Consider the following 18,360-nt stretch of genomic DNA (forward strand, 5'->3'; position numbering starts at 1 on the left):
AGAGAAGGGCTGCCCAGCAGAACTTCCCCTGATGACGGAAGGTTCTAGATCTGAGCATCCCCTGCAGGAGCCACGAGCTACTCGTGAAATGTGGCTGGTGGGGACGGAGGAACTGGATTTTACCTGTTATTTAATTTAAGCTGATTCAGTCTAAACAGTGCTGGGGCTCAGGGCTACCACGTCGAGGTGTGGGACAGCCCTGGAATTCTGTGCAGGAGGCAGGGCTCTGTGGACCCTTCCACTGACATAAAAAGACCTTCCTTTGTGTGTTTTTATAACTCAGCCTCACAGCATTCACCACAGGTCATCATTTCATATGTTTCATTGTAAATAATATGAATGTACATTAGAAGCAAATATGAAGTGGGAGCCACTTTTGACTGTGGGAGGTGGGAAAGTCAACGACTGCTCACTTATACTTTTGGGGACTTTTCAAATTTCTCAAGGGTTTTTATTTTTATAAATTTATTTATTTTTTATTTTTATTTTTCGTTGCGTTGGGTCTTTGTCGCTGTACGCAGGCTTCCTCTAGTTGCGGCGAGCGGGGGCTACTTTTCGTTGCAGTGTGCGGGTTTCTCATTGCGGTGGCTTCTCTTGTTGCAGAGCATGGGCTCTAGGCAGGTGGGCTTCAGTAGTTGTGGCGCGTGGGCTCAGTAGTTGTGGCGCACGGGCTTAGTTGCTCCGCGGCATGTGGGATCTTCCCGGGCCAAGGCTCGAACCCGTGTCCCCTGCATTGGCAGGCGGATTCTTAACCACTGTGCCATCAGGGAAGCTCCTCTCAAGGGTTTTTAAAACGTTCATTTCCCTACTGGTCTCCATTTCACCCTGGTTGTGAATCTTCATTAAGCAACTAAGACCCAGCGCAACCAAATAAAAAATAAATAAATATTAAAAAAACCAAAGTCAAATACATGGTATTAAAAAAAAAAAAGAACCCCACTGGTGGGAAACCTGAAATTTGCAGGTATTGCCTCAACACCCAGGCACCCACCGCCTAGCCCAGAACTAAGTGCAGCCATACTCAGCACCCGGTCCCATCACCTTGCTGTTGGGTGGCCTCTGTGTACTGCACGCTCAGCTCTTTGCTTTGGGACACTTTTGAGCCACTCCCAGGCGTCTTAGTGCAAGCTGCCTGCTGTGTGGACCCGTGCAAGTCCGTGGCCACTCACCCACGAGGACTCCCAGGGTGACCATGACGATGCTGGTGGCCACCATGGCCGAGAGGGCTGCCCGCCAGCATGTGGCGTCTGTAGCCTGGATGTCCTTGGTTGCCCTGGGCACCAGCTGTAAGTCACCGGCGGTGGGCTCCATGACTCCCAGACGTGGGGACGACAACCTGGAAGCCAGCAGAAAACAGACAGAAAGAGGAGGTCAGAGCTGGGGGCGTTTCTCTTTCCCTAAGCAAGGGTCTTCCTTGTGCAGGCGTGACAGCCATCAACAGCGCCCTAGGCGTCGGGGGCTCCACACAAAACATAAAAACGGATTCAACACGATTGCTGGCTGGGCTGGCACACGCGGGATCCCCGTGGGGCCCTTGCTGGGAAGAGTATGTATGAGTTTCCTGCAGTTGCTGTAACAAATGACGACAAACCAGTGGCTTAAAGGAACACAGATTTATTATCTTACGGTTCTGGAGGTCAGAGGTCTAAATAATAGAAGGCTGTGTTCCTTCCGGAAGCGGCCGTCTGCAAGCCAGGAAGGGAGCTCCCACCAGAAACCAACACCGCCGACACCTTGATCTTGGACCTCCAGCCTCCAGAAGTGGGAGAGAAAAAATGTCTGTTGTTTAAGCTGCCCCGTCTATGATATTTGTTCTGGTAGCTTGAGGTGACTGAGACAATTGCACAGAGTCCCCACATACCTCACACCCAGCGTCCCTAATATAAAGTCTGGTACATGTGTCACAATTAATTAACCAATTTTTTTTTTTTTTTTGGCCGCACGGCATGCAGGATCTTAGTTCCCCGACCAGAGATCGAACTCGCGCCCCCCTGCAGTGGAAGCTTGGAGTCTTAACCACTGGACCGCCAGGGAAGTCCCTTAACGAACCAATATTGATACACTATTACTAACCAAAGTCCACAGTGTATTCAGATTTCCTCAGTTTCCCCCTAATTTCCTCTTCTGTCGCAGGACCCCATCCAGGATCCCACGTGACCGTCATCACGTGTCCTTGTGACCTCTCTGGGCTATGATGGTTTCTCAGATTTTGTGATGCCCTGGGTAGTCTTGATATTTTGCAGAATGTCCCTCTTTGGGGGTCTGTCTCGTGTTTCTGTCATGGTGAGAGTGGGGTGAAGTGGGGATTGTCTGGTAGACCCCCCCCCCCGCCAGGCCCCACCATCCACCCCTCCATCTCTGCTCATGGGGTGTCTGGAGAAGCCCCTCCACTCTTGGTCTGGGTGAATGTCTCCTCCTTCAGAAAGCCCTCTTGACCTCTTCCACCCCCAGCTACAGACCGCCCTCTGTCACATTCAGGGAGTATCCTCTCTGCAACAAGCTCTTCCCTGAGCTTCCACATCCATCCATCCCCCTGGAAAATCCTCATCACAAAAGACTCACAAGACACTCAGATATTTGTTGAACGAATACGGCTTGTGGAATAGTCACCTGCATTGGGTTTTGGTTTCCCAGGTGTGCCCAGTCAGTTGACAGAACACAATCAGACCGTTTTCTAAACGCATTGTGGTTGGTAACACAGTCCCAGGGTGTACTGACCTCATCTTTTTTTTATTTTGGTCAGATCTCAACTTGATCTTTATTATTTTTTATTTATTTATTTATTATTTATTTTTGGCTGCGTTGGGTCTTCGTTGCTGCACACGGGCTTTCTCTAGCTGAGGTGAGAGTGGGCTTCTCACTGCAGTGGCTTCTCTTGTTGCGGAGCATGGGCTCTAGGCGCTTGGGCTTCAGAAGCTGTGGCGCGGGGGCTCAGTAGTTGTGGCTCGTGGGCTCTAGAGACCAGGCTCAGTAGTTGTGGCACATGGGCTTAGTTGCTCTGAGGCATGTGGCATCTTCCCTGACCAGGGCTTGAACCCGTGTCCCCTGCATTGGCAGGCGGATTCTTAACCACTACACCACCAGGGAAATCCTGACCTCATCTTAAAGGTAAATGTCTAGTCCAGGGTTGGCTGGCCTCACACCTTGTTTTTATAAATAAAGTTTTATTGAAACACAGATATGTCCATTTGATGACATCAGTGGTTCCCAACTGGGAGCAATTTTGCCCCCAATGGTGACACATGTTGATGTCTGGAGACATTTTGGGTTACTGCGACTGGGGGTGCCCCCGGCATTTGATGGGTGGGGACCAGAGATGCTGCTCAACACCCACAGTGCCCAGGACGGCCCCACACAGAGAAAGATCCAGCCCAAGATATCAGTGGTTCTGAGTCTGAGAAACCCAGAGGTATATATTATCTTTGGCTGCCTTCGTGATGCAATGGTGGAGGTGGGTGGTCAAGACAGAGACTGATCTGGCCTGCAAAGCTGAGCGTATTTACTCTCTGGCCCTTTAGAAACATTCGCCCACCCTGCATAAGGCCATCCCCAGCTGATGAGTCATCACTAACGCTTTGATGCGGAAGAGGATTTACGAATATGAATGTCAGAGTTTGCCCTGGTGTCACAATGCAGGTGCTTGCAGAGCAGCCTTCTCCTTCTGCTGGCGGCTCACTCTCTTTGGGGTGGTGGATTCACCCCAGGGTGGCCCACAAAATACTGCACCGTGGTAAACTGGCCCACTAAGCACAACCTGAGAGCTCGTCAGCCCCTGAGAGCTGGAAGGAACGCCATGGCAGACAGAATCCAAGATGGCGGCCATGACCTGAGGCCCTCAGTCCTGCAACCACAAGGAACTGAATTCTGTCCACAACCCTGTGAGCTGGGAAGTGGATCCTTCTCTAGTTGAGACTTTGGATGAGACGGCAGCCTCGACTGACACCTTGATTGCAGTCTTGTGGGAGACCCTGAGCAGCAGACCCAGCGAAGCCGTGCCCAGACCCCTGACCCACAGACACCGAGAGGTAATAGATGTGTGTTGATTTAAGCCACTAAGTGTGTGGTGATATTGTTTTGTGGCATAGAAAGTAAATACAATGCCACTTCACCCATTAAATGCTATTTGAAAGTCAACTGTTGGGTTCGTTTTTATGAGTCTGAAAATTTTGAGCATTACGCTGATTCTCCCTCGTAACAGTTAACTCTATTTCTTCGTTTTTTAATCTCTTATTAGGGAGGATGCAGGGTAAGAATAGCTGTGTGATCTAACAACTCTGGCATCCAGCTTCCTCCTCTGTCAAATGGGCAGAATGTAATGCCTGCCGTCTGGTTGATTTTTCCTCTCCACGATCCAGGATCTCAGGATCTCAGTTCCAAGAAGCAGGCTGAGCTCTGGCACTTTTGCCTCTGAAACTTCTCTGGGTCAAGAGCCAACAAATTCACTTCAGGCTGTTGATTTCTGCTACTAAAAGAGCCTTGAACGTGTTAAGCGATCCCCAGCCCCCTGCTGGATAATTCTCTTCCATTCATGAGACTTGAACAGACCTTTACTCCAAACCCAGCACGTTCTCAGCCTGCAGAGAAGCTTTTTTCTCCAGGGGGGATGAATCACCTTTACATCTCTGTAGAGGTGGATCTCATTACCACCGCTCTGCCTCTGCTCCCCGCGGGATGCTGGTCCAGCGTGGGCGGAGAATGATTCACACCTGGCCTCTGACACACTCTTCCCCATTTGAACACCACAGAGGAGGAAGTGGGGGGACAATCCCATTCCATTTCCCTTGACAGGGCTCCATGAAGGTGCCCACTCGGCCAGGTGCTTCTCTGGAGGGAGTAGAGCTGTTCTTGAGGCCTGTACAGATGAACGGCAGGCCTGGGTGTCAGATAAAATACAGTCAAACCTTCTGGTAACTGACTATACTGCCGAACTGAATGAATAAGCATTTTCAGAACTCTAATGGAAAACTGATGAATTCATAAAAGTGCTAACAAAAGATCAAGATAAAAAAAAATTAATTACATAGGACTGAGTGAACTGATGAGGATGATTATAATTTTTGTGACTTTCTGTTTGAATTAAAAAAAAAAAAATCCCACAAGGACTCAGAGTCAAAAAATATACAAATCAATTATCACTGCAAAGTAAAGGAGCTGTTACAGTGGAGGATTACTGGACTCAATGTCAATATTATGACATAGTATGAGTGTGTTTTGTGTTTGGTAATTGCAATCATTGTTGCTTTTGTCGTGGTCATCCATTTACAAAAAAAAAAAAAATACAGTCATACTTGAATTTCAGATTGACAAGACATAAACAACCCTGTGATGGTTAATTTTGTGTGTCCATGGAGCTAGGCCATGGTGCTGGTTTCTGGTCAAACATGATTCTAGATGTTGCTGTGAACATGTAATGAACATTTAATGAGTTGAGTTGAGTAAAGCAGATAAGCCTCTGTAGTGTGGGTGGGCCGTATCTAGTCAGTTGAAGGCCTTAAGAGAAAAGACCAAGGTTCCCCCCCAAAAAGAGAGAATTCTGCCTCCAGACAGCCTTTGAACTTGAGCTGCAACGTTTCCCTGGGTCTCCAGCCTGCCCTGCAGATTTCAGGTTTGCCAGCTCCCATGACTGTGAGCCAATTCCTGTCTCTCTGTCTGTCTCTCTGTGTGCATCTCTCTCTCCATTCTCTTGGTTCTATTTCTCTGGAGAACCATGACTCGTATAGTTGCTAACATGTCTTGTGCAAAATTTGGGACATACTTGTACTAAGAAAAAGAAAAGTATTTGTTGTTTGCCTGAAATTCAAATTTATCTGAATGTGCTGTATGCTTATTGTTATACCTGGGGCCCAGCCAGAATGTCCCATCCTATCAAGGTAACATGTCTCTGCTGGGAATAGCCACTCTGTGCCTCACTGCCACCGTCCAGAGTCAGCGAAAAAGGGGAGCTGTGCAGGGGTGGAGGGGGGGGCGAGGCTGTACAACACTTACCCCTTTATTCTTACACTTGAGCTAAATTGCCTTCCGAGGAGCCAGAGAATCTCTAAGAATCACTTGATGAAATGTTTTAGGGACAAAGACACCAAGATTCACTTCTGTGATTAGGGCTGGAAACTCAAATGTAGTGTATGAGCTCACTGACAGCACCCCCTACAAACACACACACTGTGTTCATTCAACCCCAGACGATCCTGCCACCCCCTCACCCCGTGGGTTTTCTAAGGATTCCTGTGTTCTCTAAATTGTCTTGTCATCACTGTCATTAGGGCACAGAAGGGGCCTACTGCTACTTAGCATTGAATATAGAAGCTCCATTCATTGTTTCCATCAATCCGATATTTACAAAGGGCCAGGCCTGGCTGCTCTGTGCTGGGTACCCAGCCCTGAATGAGACAGATGTGATTCTCAGCTCACAGAGCGTAAATCTTAGTGACAGAGACCCAAGTAAATTAAAATCGCGGCTACAATAAAGGCTGGAAAGGAGAGATGCATCCATGGGGCTTTGAGTCTCTGTAAAAAGGAAGCTTTGATCTAGACAGGGGGCCAGGGGAGTCTTCATGACGGAGGGATGAGTTATCTGAGTTCTAAAGGATAAATAGGAATCCAGTAAGTACCCAGTGGAAGCAACAGATGTCCACATAGTAAGAACAAAATATGTAAAAGCCCTGTGGCAGGAGGGAGCAAGTAAGGGCCATCTTAGAGGAAGTGTGCCAGTCAACTACTGCCATGCAACAAATCACCAAGACACAGCTGCTTAAAACAATGCACATTCATTATCTCATGGTTCCTGCAGGTCAGGATTCTGGCATGTTTTAGGGGTCCTGTGCTTCGTGTCTCACTCAGCTGCAATCAAGGTGTTAGCTGGGGGAGTTCCCTGGTTGTCCAGTGGTTAGGACTCAGTGCTTTCACTGCCATGGCCTGGGTTCAATCCCTGGTCAGGGAACTAAGATCCCACAAGCCATGCAGCACGGCAAAAAAAAAAAAAAAAAGTGTGAGCTGGGCTTCATTCTCATCCAGAGGCTCAACTGAGGAAGGATCCACTTCTGAGCTCCCTGTTGTTGCTGGAATTTGCTTCCTTGTGATGTAAGGCTGAGGTCTCATTTCATTGCTGGCTGTTGGCCCAGGGCTGCTCTCAGCAATGGGGAGCTGTTTAGTTTCAAGCAAATTTAGAAAGCATTTCCAACTCCCATCTTGACACTCTCTCTCTCTAGATATCTTGCCAACACCTGCAGTGACCAACTGTCTCAGTTTCCCCGGGATTTCTCTGTTTTAGCCACAAAAGTCCCACATCTCAGGAAACCCCTCAATTCCAGGCAAACAGAGTCAGTTGTCACCCCACAGGCAACACCTAAACACAACCTGTCCAAAATTAAACTAATTTTCTTTCTCCAAACCTTCTCTCATCCACACAGTTGCCCAAGCCCTGAATTCTCACTTACAGTCGACCCTCCATATCCAAGGGTTCTTTACCCACAACTCCAACTAACAGTTGATCGAAAATATTCAGAAAAAAATTCCAGAAAGTTCCAAAAAGCAAAACCTGAATTTGCCACATGCCAACAACTATTTACATAGCCTTTACATTGTATTTACAATATTTACACAGCATTTACATTGTACTAGGTATTATAAGTCATCTACAGATGATTTCAAGTATACAAGAGGATTGCATAGGTTATATGCAAATGCTAAGTCATTTTATATAAGGGACTTAAGCACCTGTGGGTTTTGGCATCCACGGCGGGTTCTGGAACCAATCCCCCTCAGATACTGAGGGATGAATGTAATTACCCCCATCATACCTTGTCCGTCACCAAGTCCTGCAGATTTTATATCCTGAATTTCTCTAGAATGGGGGTCATTAAACTTTTTCTGCAAAGGGCCAGAGAGTAAATATTTTCAGCTTTGCAGTCCCACAGTCTATGTTGTAACTACTCAACCCTACCATTATGTCATGAAAGCTGTACCAGGCACATGTAAACAAATGGGTATGGCTGTGTTTCCATAAACAGGCAATGGGCTGGAGTTAACCTGTGGGCCATAGTGTGGCGACCCTTAGTCTAGGATCCAGCGTTTGTCTTTATCCACACTGCCTAGTGCAAGTTGTCACCACCTCGAATCTGAATTATTGCAACGGCTTGGACCCTCCACTTTATTATCTTCACTAGAGCCAGACTAACCTTTCGCCAGGAAAACCCAGTTACTCCTCTGCTTGTAAGCAGTCAAACCCAATGGGTGGAGGACAGAAAAACAAAGTAAAACAAAACCTTTCAAGAGAGACACACCCTCATCTCAGATTCTGCAGGATTCTCACAGATAAAAGCGTGCTAAGGATAAGCTCCCAACCTCAAAATTGCAAAACACACGAGGGAAAAAGCCACCACCAGGAAGAATCAGCAGACACAAAAAGGCACTACTAGACACTGAAGACGTTCAGAAAGTGAAACTATCTGAGATTATAAAACAAGTATGCTTAAAATTCGTTCAGACATAAAATAATTGAAAATATGACAAACGATCTCATGAAAAAATGGGTACAACTTTTAAAAAAATGGAAGTTCTAGCAATGAAAACTACAGTCATTAGGATTAAATTCTCAGTAGATGGGTTAAACGAAAGATACAGATCAATAAAAACTAAATGACTCAGAAGATAGATATGTTACCCAGAATGCAGCAAAGAGAAGTAAAAAGATGGAAAACCTGTGACAGAAGTTAACAGATACAGGACACAGAAAAAATGGAAGGCCCCACTGTATATCTCACAGGGGTTCCAGAAGGAGAGACTAGACAAAGGGAAGAGAGGAAATATTAGAAGAGAAACTAATTGAGAATTTTCTAGAGTTGTTGAAAGACATGCATCCTCAGATTTGAAAAGCACCATGATCTACAGAATAAAAACAAAGAGAAAATTATAGAAGTAACCAGAAAGTAAAGACAGGTTATCTATAAAGGAAGGCTGATTCAGAGTGATAGCAGATTTCTTGGGACTTCCCTGGTGGTCCGGTGATTAAGAGTCCATGCTCCCGCATGCCGTAACTAAGAGCCCACATGCTGCAAGTGAAGATCCTGTGTGCCACAACTAAGACCCAGCACAGCCAAATAAATAAATAAATGGATAAATATTAAAAAAAGAAAAAGAGTGATAGCAGATTTCTCATCAGAAACAAAAGAAACTGGAAGGGAGAGAATAATATCTTCAAATTGCTGAGAGGAAATAGGTCAATCAACAATTATATGCCTAAACCCATTTCGTCAAGGAAGAGAATGTAATATAGACATTTCTAGGAAAAGACTTAGAAACTTAACCACTAACAGACCTTCACTGAAAAAGCTACTAAAGGATGTATCTGGGGAGGAATAAAATTGAATTTACAGGAAAGATGTAAAAAGCAGGAAGCACTGTGAGCCCAGAAACTGGTGAACATGTGGGAACATCTAAATAAGCATTATGTATATAAAATAGTAATAATGACCAATTAGGGATGTATAAAAACCAAGGTTGAACTAGCACACAAGACGGAGGGGATGACTGCAGTCAAAAGACACTAAGGTTCAGGGACTTCCCTGGTGGGGCAGTGGTTAAGAATCCGCCTGCCAATGCAGGGGACACGGGTTCGATCCCTGGCCCAGGAAGATCCCACATGCCGCAGAGCAACTAAGCCCGTGCACCACAACTACTGAGCCTGCGCTCCAGAGCCGCGAGCCACAACTACCGAGCCCGCGTGCCACAACTACTGAAGCCCACGCACCTAGAGCCTGTGCCCCACAACAAGAGAAGCCACCACAATGAGAAGCCTGTGCACCACAATGAAGAGTAGCCCCCGCTCACTGCAACTAGAGAAAGCCTGCGCACAGCAACGAAGACCCAACGCAGCCAAAAATAAATAAATAAATAAATAAATAAATTTTAAAAAAAGACATTGAGTTTCAGGGGAGACTACTGACAAATTCCAAATCTGTTAAGTGAAGCATTCATGATAACATTTTAAGGGTAACTTTAATAATAGAACTAAAATGGATGACTTCCAAAAAAGTATAGTGAAAAAGATATGAAAGAAAAAGGGAGGAAAACAAAGAAAAAGAGAAAGAAAAAGTGCAAATGTACTAAATTTACAAGGTAAAAGACAGAATTTTTCAGGTTAGACTTTTTTTTTAAAGCTATCAGATGTTTTAAGTGGTCTCTTGCAAACAGTGAAAGTCACAAAATGGAAGAGATAAAAATTCTAATTTCATATGTACCAAATAGCAAGCTAGACACCAGATAATCTTGTTTAATGGAAATATATATTCATGGCATTAAAGAAGAAACTTACCTTTTTCAGGCACACATGGAATATTCGCAAAAATTAACCATACAGTAGCCACAAAGCAAGTCTCAACAAAACCCAAAAACTCTCTCAGACCACTTCTCTCACCACAGTGTAATTAAATGAGATGTCTAGAAATAACAAGAAAATTATGACTGAAAATCTAAAATCACTTCTAGTGAATTAATAATTCCAAGAAGAAATTATAGCTAAATTAATAAAATATTTAGAACTGAATGATAGTGAACGTGCTTCACGTCAAAATCCTGGATGCAGGGACTTCCCTGGTGGTCCAGTGGCTAAGACTCCGCACTCCCAGTGCAGGGGGCCTGGGTTCGATCCCTGATCAGGGAACTAGATCCCAGATGCTGCAATGAAGAGTTCACATGCCGCAACTAAAGATCCTGCATACTGCAACTAAAAGATCCCGTATGCCGCAATGAAGATCCTGCATGTGGCAATGAAGATACCGCATGCCACAACTAAGACCCAATACAGCCAAATAAATAAATAAATATTTTTTAAAAATCCTGGATGCAGTCAAAGCAGCCCTTACAGGCAAAGACGTGGCAATCACCATCCACGTTATATCAAGTCGGACAGCTGGACAGGCATTGATTTCAATGCGGCAGTCGCTGGGGTCTCGACCCTCTGTGGAAAGCACAAATCTCTAGGCTCGGCCCCCCCAACAGCACTCACTGCACTGAGGTCAGCTGCCAGGGTCCTGGCAACCCCAGCAGAGAAGGCCACGTTTTGGGTTTTTCTGTCCCAAGCAAAACCCCGTCTTTGCACAAGTGGTCCCAGGAGTACGCATGGGCCATTATACCTGCTTTCTCTTCTCTTAGTTTTTCCTTAAGAAGTGTCTGAGAAGGCAAATCCATCAGGAAGAGAAAGGGGTAGGAATTCAAGGGGGTAGAGATACCTCCTTATGGGGATGTGTAGTCAAAACTTTGGCCTTTGCCAATAAAATTGCCTTGTAAGCGAACTGGATTGTTAGGTCATCAGAAGGTTCTTGTGGGTTTCCTAATGAGCTACATAACCCATGCCCTATTTTCTCTGACATTTCCTCATATTCTATGACTTAATGACAAAACAATGGGAGGTAAAAAATAAAATAGGAAGAACATTCTAAAAACAAAAAGTACAACAACAAAAACGAACAAACAAAAAAACCTTTGGCCTTTGCCTCTGGTTCTGGGAAGTGATCTCTGGGAGGCTGAGGTCAACCACGTGGACAGTCAATGAATCAGTTATGCCCAGTGAAAGCTCTGCACCCTGTAGCTTGGGGGAGCTGCCCTGACTAGCAATACTTCATGTGTGTTATCACACATCAATGCCAGGAGGATAATGCATCCTGAGTGCACGGGGAAGAGGACAGCATCGCTTCATGTCTGGTGATTCTCCTGATTCTGTGGCCTAATGTTTGTGCCCTCCCCCAATTCTTATGTTGAAACCCTAACCTCCCATGTGATGGTGTTTGGAGGTGGGGTCTTTGGGAGGTGATTAGGTCATAAGGGTGGGGCTCCCGTGAATGGGATTAGTGCCCTTATAAAGGGACCCCCCCCCCCACATCAGAGAGCCCCCTGGACCCTTCTGCCGTGTGAGGACACAGCAGGGAGACAACCACCTACAAACCAGGAAGCAGGGCCTCACCAGACACCGGACCTGCCAGTGCCTTGATCTTGGATTCCCAGCCTCCAGAACTGTGAGAAATAAACGCCTGTTGTGTATAAGCCACCCAGTCTGGGTATTCTGTGATAGCAGCCTGAAGGGACTCAGACAGCTGGACTAGCCCCGTGAGTCTCTCCCTTTGGTTGATCTTAATCGATAATCTTAACCCCTCTAACTGTTACAGTTAATCTTAAATCATAACTATGACTAGGACAGCTCTTAGTGATTTCTGAGTTTTTCTAGTGAATTGTCAAACCGCAGGGTGGTTTTGGGAACCACCCCCCTTATTAGTTTCCTGTCATGACAAAGCACCACGAGTGGGGTGACTTATATCAAGGGTTCCCCAACCCCTGGGCTGTGGACCGGCACCGGTCCGTGGCCTGTTAGGAACCGGGCCGCACAGCAGGAGGTGAGCGGCGGGCGGGCGAGGGAAGCTTCATCTGCCACTCCCCATTGCTCGCATTACCGCCAAACCATCCCTCTGCCACCACCGTCCATGAAAAAATTGTCTTCCACGAAACAGGTCCCTGGTGCCAAAAAGGTTGGGGACCACTGCCTTATATAACAGACACTTGTCATCTCCCAGTTCTGGAGGCCAAGAGTCAGAGGTCAGCGTGTCAGCCGGGCTAGCTCCCTCTGAAACCACGAGGGAGAATCTGTCTCGGGCTCTCTCCTGGCTTCAGGGGGTCGCTGGTGATCTTTGATGTCCCTTAGCTTATAGCAGCATCACTCCCACCTCTGCTTCCATCTTCACATTGCATTCTCCCTGTGTGTGTCTATGTCAAAATGTCCGCTTTTTAAAATTAATTTTTATTGGAGTGCAGTTGCTTTACAATGTTGTGTTAGCTTCTACTACACAGCAAAATGAATCAGCCATGCATATACACATATCCCCTCCATTTAGGACACTACAGTGCATTAAGTAGGGCTCTCCATGCTATATAGTATGTTCCCATAAGCTGTCTACTTTATACATAGTATCAATAGTGTATATGTGTCAATCCCAGTCTCCCAATTCCTCCCCTTGACCCCTTTCCCTCTTGGTATCCATACATTTGTTCTCTACGTCTGTGTCTCTATTTCTGCTTGGCAATTAAGGTTTAAATAGAACTACCATATGACCCAGCAATCCCACTACTGGGCATATACCCAGAGAAAACCATAATTCAAAAAGATACATGTGGTGCTTCCCTGGTGGCACAGTGGTTAAGAATCCGCCTGCCCAAAGAATATACAAATCAATTTTCACTGCAAAGTAAAGGAGCTGTTACAGTGGAGGATTACTGGACTGAATGTCAATATTATGACATAGTATGAGTGTGTTTCATGTTTGGTAATTGCAATCATTGTTGCTTTTGTTGTGGTCATCCATGTACAATGCTTGGTGTCAGTCTATTTATCTCTTGTAAAAATAAAATACAGTGTGTGTGTGTGTGTGTGTGTGTGTGAAAAAAAAAAAAAAGAAAATATATAGATGGCAAAAAAAAAAAAAAAAAAAGAATCCGCCTGCCAATGCAGGGGACAAGGGTTCAAGCCCTGGTCTGGGAAGATCCCACATGCCGCGGAGCAGCTAAGCCCGTGCGCCACAACTACTGAGCCTGCACTCTAGAGCCCATGAACCATGACTACTGAGCCCACATGCCACAACTACTTAGCCCGTGAGCCTAGAGACCCTGCTCCGCAACAAGAGAAGCCACTGCAATGAGAAGCCCGCACATCGCAAAGAAGAGTAACCCCCGCTCGCCGCAACTAGAGAAAGCCCGCACGCAGCAACAACGACCCAACTCAGCCAAAAATAAAATAACTAAATTAAAAAAAAAAAAAGACACATGCACCCCAGTGTTCATAGCAGCGCTATTTACAATAGCCAGGCTGTGGAAACAACCCAAATGTCCCCTTTTTATAAGGACAGCAGTTGTCTTGGCTTAAAGCCCACCCAAATGACCTCACTCTAACTTGATTACATTTGCAAAGACCCTATTTCCAAATAAGGCCACTTTCTGAGTTGCTGGGGCTTAGGACTCCAACATATGAATTTCGGCGGGGGGGACACAGTTCACCCAGAACATCCCTGAACTTGCAATTGATCTCAGAATCGAGGACAGTCCTGCGCGGAGACCGTGACCTCTGATCTTGCAGTGGGCCCTACCAGCCTCACGAAGGAAAAGAGTTAAAAAGACAGAGTTCACGCCCCCTAGGACGGCTATCATCAAAAAACAGAAAACAGCAAGGGCTGATGAGGATATGAGGAAATCAGACCCCTCGTGCACTGGTGCTGGGAACGCAAAATGGTGCAGCTGACAGGGAAGCAGTCTGGACGTTCCTCAAAAAATTAAGCATAGAACCACCATACGCTAAAGCAATTCCTCTCCTGGGTACACATACACCCGAAAGAAAGGAAAGCAGGGTCTCAGACAGATATCTGCCCACCCATGTTCACAGCAGCGTATACACAATGGCCAAAGGTAGAAGCAACCCTAGTGTCCACTGATGGATGATGGATAAACACAATGTGGTCCATCCGTACAGTGGAATATTATTCAGCCTTAAAAAGGAAGGACGTTCTGACACCTGCTACAATACGGATGAACCTTGAGGACATGATGCTCAGTGAGAGAAGCCAGACACAGAAGGACAAATACTGTCTGATTCCACTCACAGGGGGTCCCTAGAGAGTCACATCCACAGAGACAGGAAGTAGATGGTGGGGACCAGGGGCTGGGGGAGGGGTGGGGAGTCAGTGTTTCATGGGGACAGAGTTTCAGTTTGGGAAGATGAGAAAGTTCTGGAGGTGGATGGTGGGGATGGTTGCACAACAATGTGAATGTACTTAATGCCACTGAGCTGTGCACTTAAAAATGTTTAAATGGTGAATTTCATGTTATGTATAATTTACCCCAATAAAAATAGATAGGAATTAAGAGGGAGAGGAACTGACATGCCAGAAGCGGAGGTGTGAGAAGGGAAAACTTCACAGACAGAAACATCCAGAATGTGGAGGCCAAGAGCGAGTATCTGTGAACAAATAAGGAAGCTTAGGAGAGGCCAGGCCACCCTCAGGGCCAGCCCCGCCCCACCTCCGAGTCCAGCAAACGCTGGGCTGGATGCGCGCCAGTGCATCTGTGACCCGGCCCGACCCCAACTCGGCCTCCTCGAAGGGCACAGAAACCTCACCCACCCAGCTGTTGGCAAGGCTGGCGGAGTGCAGATAAAAATCAGGCTCCAAAATCTGCCTTGGAACCAAGCAAAGCTCAGAAAAGGCAGTGACTGTTTGGTCCAAAACATCTGACAGTGTCTCCAGGTCCTTCCACAGAAATGGCATTTTGCTTGGACACTGTGACAGGCAAGATAACATCCCCTGAAGACGTCCCCGTCCTGGTCCTGGGACCTGTGGATGTGTCACGGGGCAGAGGGGACTTTGCAGACAGAATTAAGTTGAGGCCCCTGAGATGGGGATGACCCTGGATTCCCCGGGGGGCCCAGCGTCATCCCAGGGTCCTTATAAGGGGGAGGCGGGAGGGTCAGAGGCCGAGAGAGACGGGAGATGCTGCGCTGCTGGCTGTGAGGATGCAGGAGGGGCCGCGAGCCAGGGATGCGGCGCCTCTAGAAGCTGGAAAAGGCGGGAACCGATGTTCCCCTTTCTTTGGGGGAAGAAAAGATGCCCCAGTCATGATGTCCCACCCATCTGGCCCCCAGCCCTGCCAATCACAGTAATCACCCCTCCATCCCTATTGATGACTGGGCCACACTGGACCCAGGCCTGCCAATCAGAGTACCCATCCCCTCCACCCCCATCAGTGATTGGTCCACACTGGACCCAGGCCTGCCAATCACAGTACCCACTCCTTCATCCCCATCAGTGACTGGTCCAAAGGATTGCATGACTGAAGTAGGCCAACCAAATTTCTTCCTTGAATTTCAGCAGTATAAAAATTGCCACTTTGGTAGGCCAAAAACAACAGGACATGATCAATTTCATAGGGTTTAACTAATAATAGGAGGGAGGGAGCAGTCTTCTTCCCAGCGGGGCTCCTAAGCTGTCATGGCTAGGCTTGGGGCCATTGGCTGCCATCTTTGCCTCTAACAGGAAGGAGGGATGAGGTCAATCTGGAAGGAAGAGTCTGGATAGATGTAGGGGGCACAGCCAGGGAAGGACCTCAGGGGACAAGACAGAGTGACCCAGCCCTCCCTGGGGCCAGGTCTCCCTCTGGACTGCCCAGGCACTGGAGCCAACCTTTGCTTGAAATGGTTCAACTTGGGGTTCCCTCTCTTAGGACATCAAGATTTCTGGCTCTTGGACAAACCAAAGCAGGGAGCAGTAACTTCTACAAGGACACTACAGCCCTTCACCACCTCTTCCACCATTGTAAAAAGAGAGCGCTCAATCAACACGACCTCAGGCTTCTCCAAATTCTAGATGGCATCACCTCCCCACACACGGGGACGCCCATTCCCATGAGGCCTGGGCAGTTCCATGCACAGCCGGCGGTCAGGAGAGGACCTCCCTCCTAAGCGCACCTTGCAAGTCTGAAAAGGGGCCCCGGAGATAGAGGAGCCTCACCTGAGGTCTTCGTGTTCTCAATACTGGCCTCCTTTGGGGGCAAAATCTTGATGGGACGACGCGAGTAGCCACAAAATAAACAAATAAAATAAAGCTTGTCGAAGTATTTGTAAGTGCCCACACCACAGTCCGTGCAAAAGCCCTTCTCCCTCCCAAGGAGAGCCCAAGTCAGCAAGGATCATTTATCCACTGACAACCCCCAAATAGAAGTTTCCAGCTCATGTCTCTCTGGAGCTTCAGGCAGGAATGGACACCTGCATATCTCCCCCTGAAGCTCAGCATGTCCCTGGGATGGGGTGTCCTTCCCCTGACAAGCCTCTTACCCCGCTTCTCCTGAGTTCTCGGGTACCACCTCTCCTCCCCCCGATACCCTAGACCAGCCTCTGGGGTCTCCTGTCACGTCTTCATCTTTCTCCTCCTCCTCGCTGGTCACCTTCAAATCTGGCTGTTCCACCTCCTTCCTCCTGTCTAGGGGCCCCACCCAGCCATTCCCGCTCTCACGACCTGCCCCCCTTCCCTGGGCTCGTGGTGGTCTTGCTAACCCCAGGCTTGCCGCCACCTGGCCATTTTTCAGACAACTGGAGAGATGTGCCTAGACCAGGGGGTCTCATCTGGGCTGATCCTGCCCCCCAGGGGACACTGGGTGATGTCTGGAGACATCCATGGTGGTCACTACTGGGGGCTCCTGGCATCAAGGGGGTGGGGGCAGGGATGCTGTTCCATCACTGCACCGTGCTCGGGGTGGCCCCCCAGAGAGAATGATCTGGGCCCCGTGTCAGCAGTGCTCGGGGGGGAGACCCTGGTCTATGCAAATACAATCGTGCAACTCCCCTGCTGTCAGTAGCTCCTCACTACCCTTAGCACCAAGTTCAAAACCTCGGCCCTGACTTCCCTCCCCAGCCTCATCATTCACCATCACCCGCTCTCACCACCAGTCACTCCACGTTTATTCTGCTCCCAAGGAAATTCTGACACTCACTACACCGTGGATGAACCTTGAAGACGTGATGCTCAGTGAGAGAAGCCAGACACAGAAGGACAAATGCTGTCTGATCCCACTCACAGGAGGTCCCTGGAGGAGTTGGATCCACAGAGACAGGAAGTAGATGGTGGGGGCCAGGGGCTGGGGGAGGGGCTGGGGAGTCAGTGTTTCATGGGGACAGAGTTTCAGTTTGGCAGGATGAGAAAGTTCTGGAGATGGATGGTGAGGCTGGTTGTACAACAATGTGTATGTGCTTAATGCCACCGAACCGTGCACTGAAAAATGGTTAAGATGGTGCATTTTATGTGACACACATTTTACCTCCATAAAAAAAATTGTTGAGAGACATCAGCACAGAGTAGACAGGGTGGAAGTTTGTGTCTCTCCTTGTGACTGTGGACACAAGAAAGAGGAACGTTTGGTGCTGGTAAAATAACTTCACACAAGTAGAAAACACTGATGCCATAGAGGCGGCAGACTCCCTGGCTGGGGAAGTGATTATAAAGTACCACAGGGATGCACCTGGTTCAGAGAAACTTCCAGACTCTCATATACTCCTAAGGACAGAGAAGGGCCTTCCACACCTGTCCCTTACCCTCATCTCCCTGCAAAGTCTTTGCAAACAGTTGGTGCAGAAAACGTGTTTGTTTCTCGAGTGAAAAGCTGACACTTCTACCAAAGGAGAAACGGGCGTGTGCTTATTAGCCTTGCAAGAAGTGGACCAAAACCCTCCAAGTAGCAACGTTTCTGGGTTGCTTTATCTTCCATCTAATGTTGAGGCACAAAAAGCAGAAGGTTGGATTGATCCCCTGCGAATTATCCGTCTTCAGTCATAACATAAAG

The 18,360-nt window shown here is 47.5% G+C and overlaps 1 protein-coding gene across 2 annotated transcripts in view; it reads right to left on the reverse strand.

Annotated features, from left to right (window-relative positions):
* TMPRSS9 (transmembrane serine protease 9) overlaps window positions 1–18,360 on the reverse strand; it is a 67,463-nt gene that overhangs the window by 38,347 nt on the left and 10,756 nt on the right. For both annotated transcript variants that reach the window (XM_082456005.1, XM_082456004.1), the window contains exon 2: window positions 1,170–1,336. In XM_082456005.1, coding sequence (XP_082312131.1) covers window positions 1,170–1,336 — 167 coding nt within the window. The remainder of the gene's footprint in view (window positions 1–1,169; window positions 1,337–18,360) is intronic.

The sequence above is a fragment of the Balaenoptera physalus genome (assembly GCF_965194825.1).
Source record: "Balaenoptera physalus genome assembly, chromosome: 3".
NCBI classification, from domain to species: domain Eukaryota; kingdom Metazoa; phylum Chordata; class Mammalia; order Artiodactyla; family Balaenopteridae; genus Balaenoptera; species Balaenoptera physalus.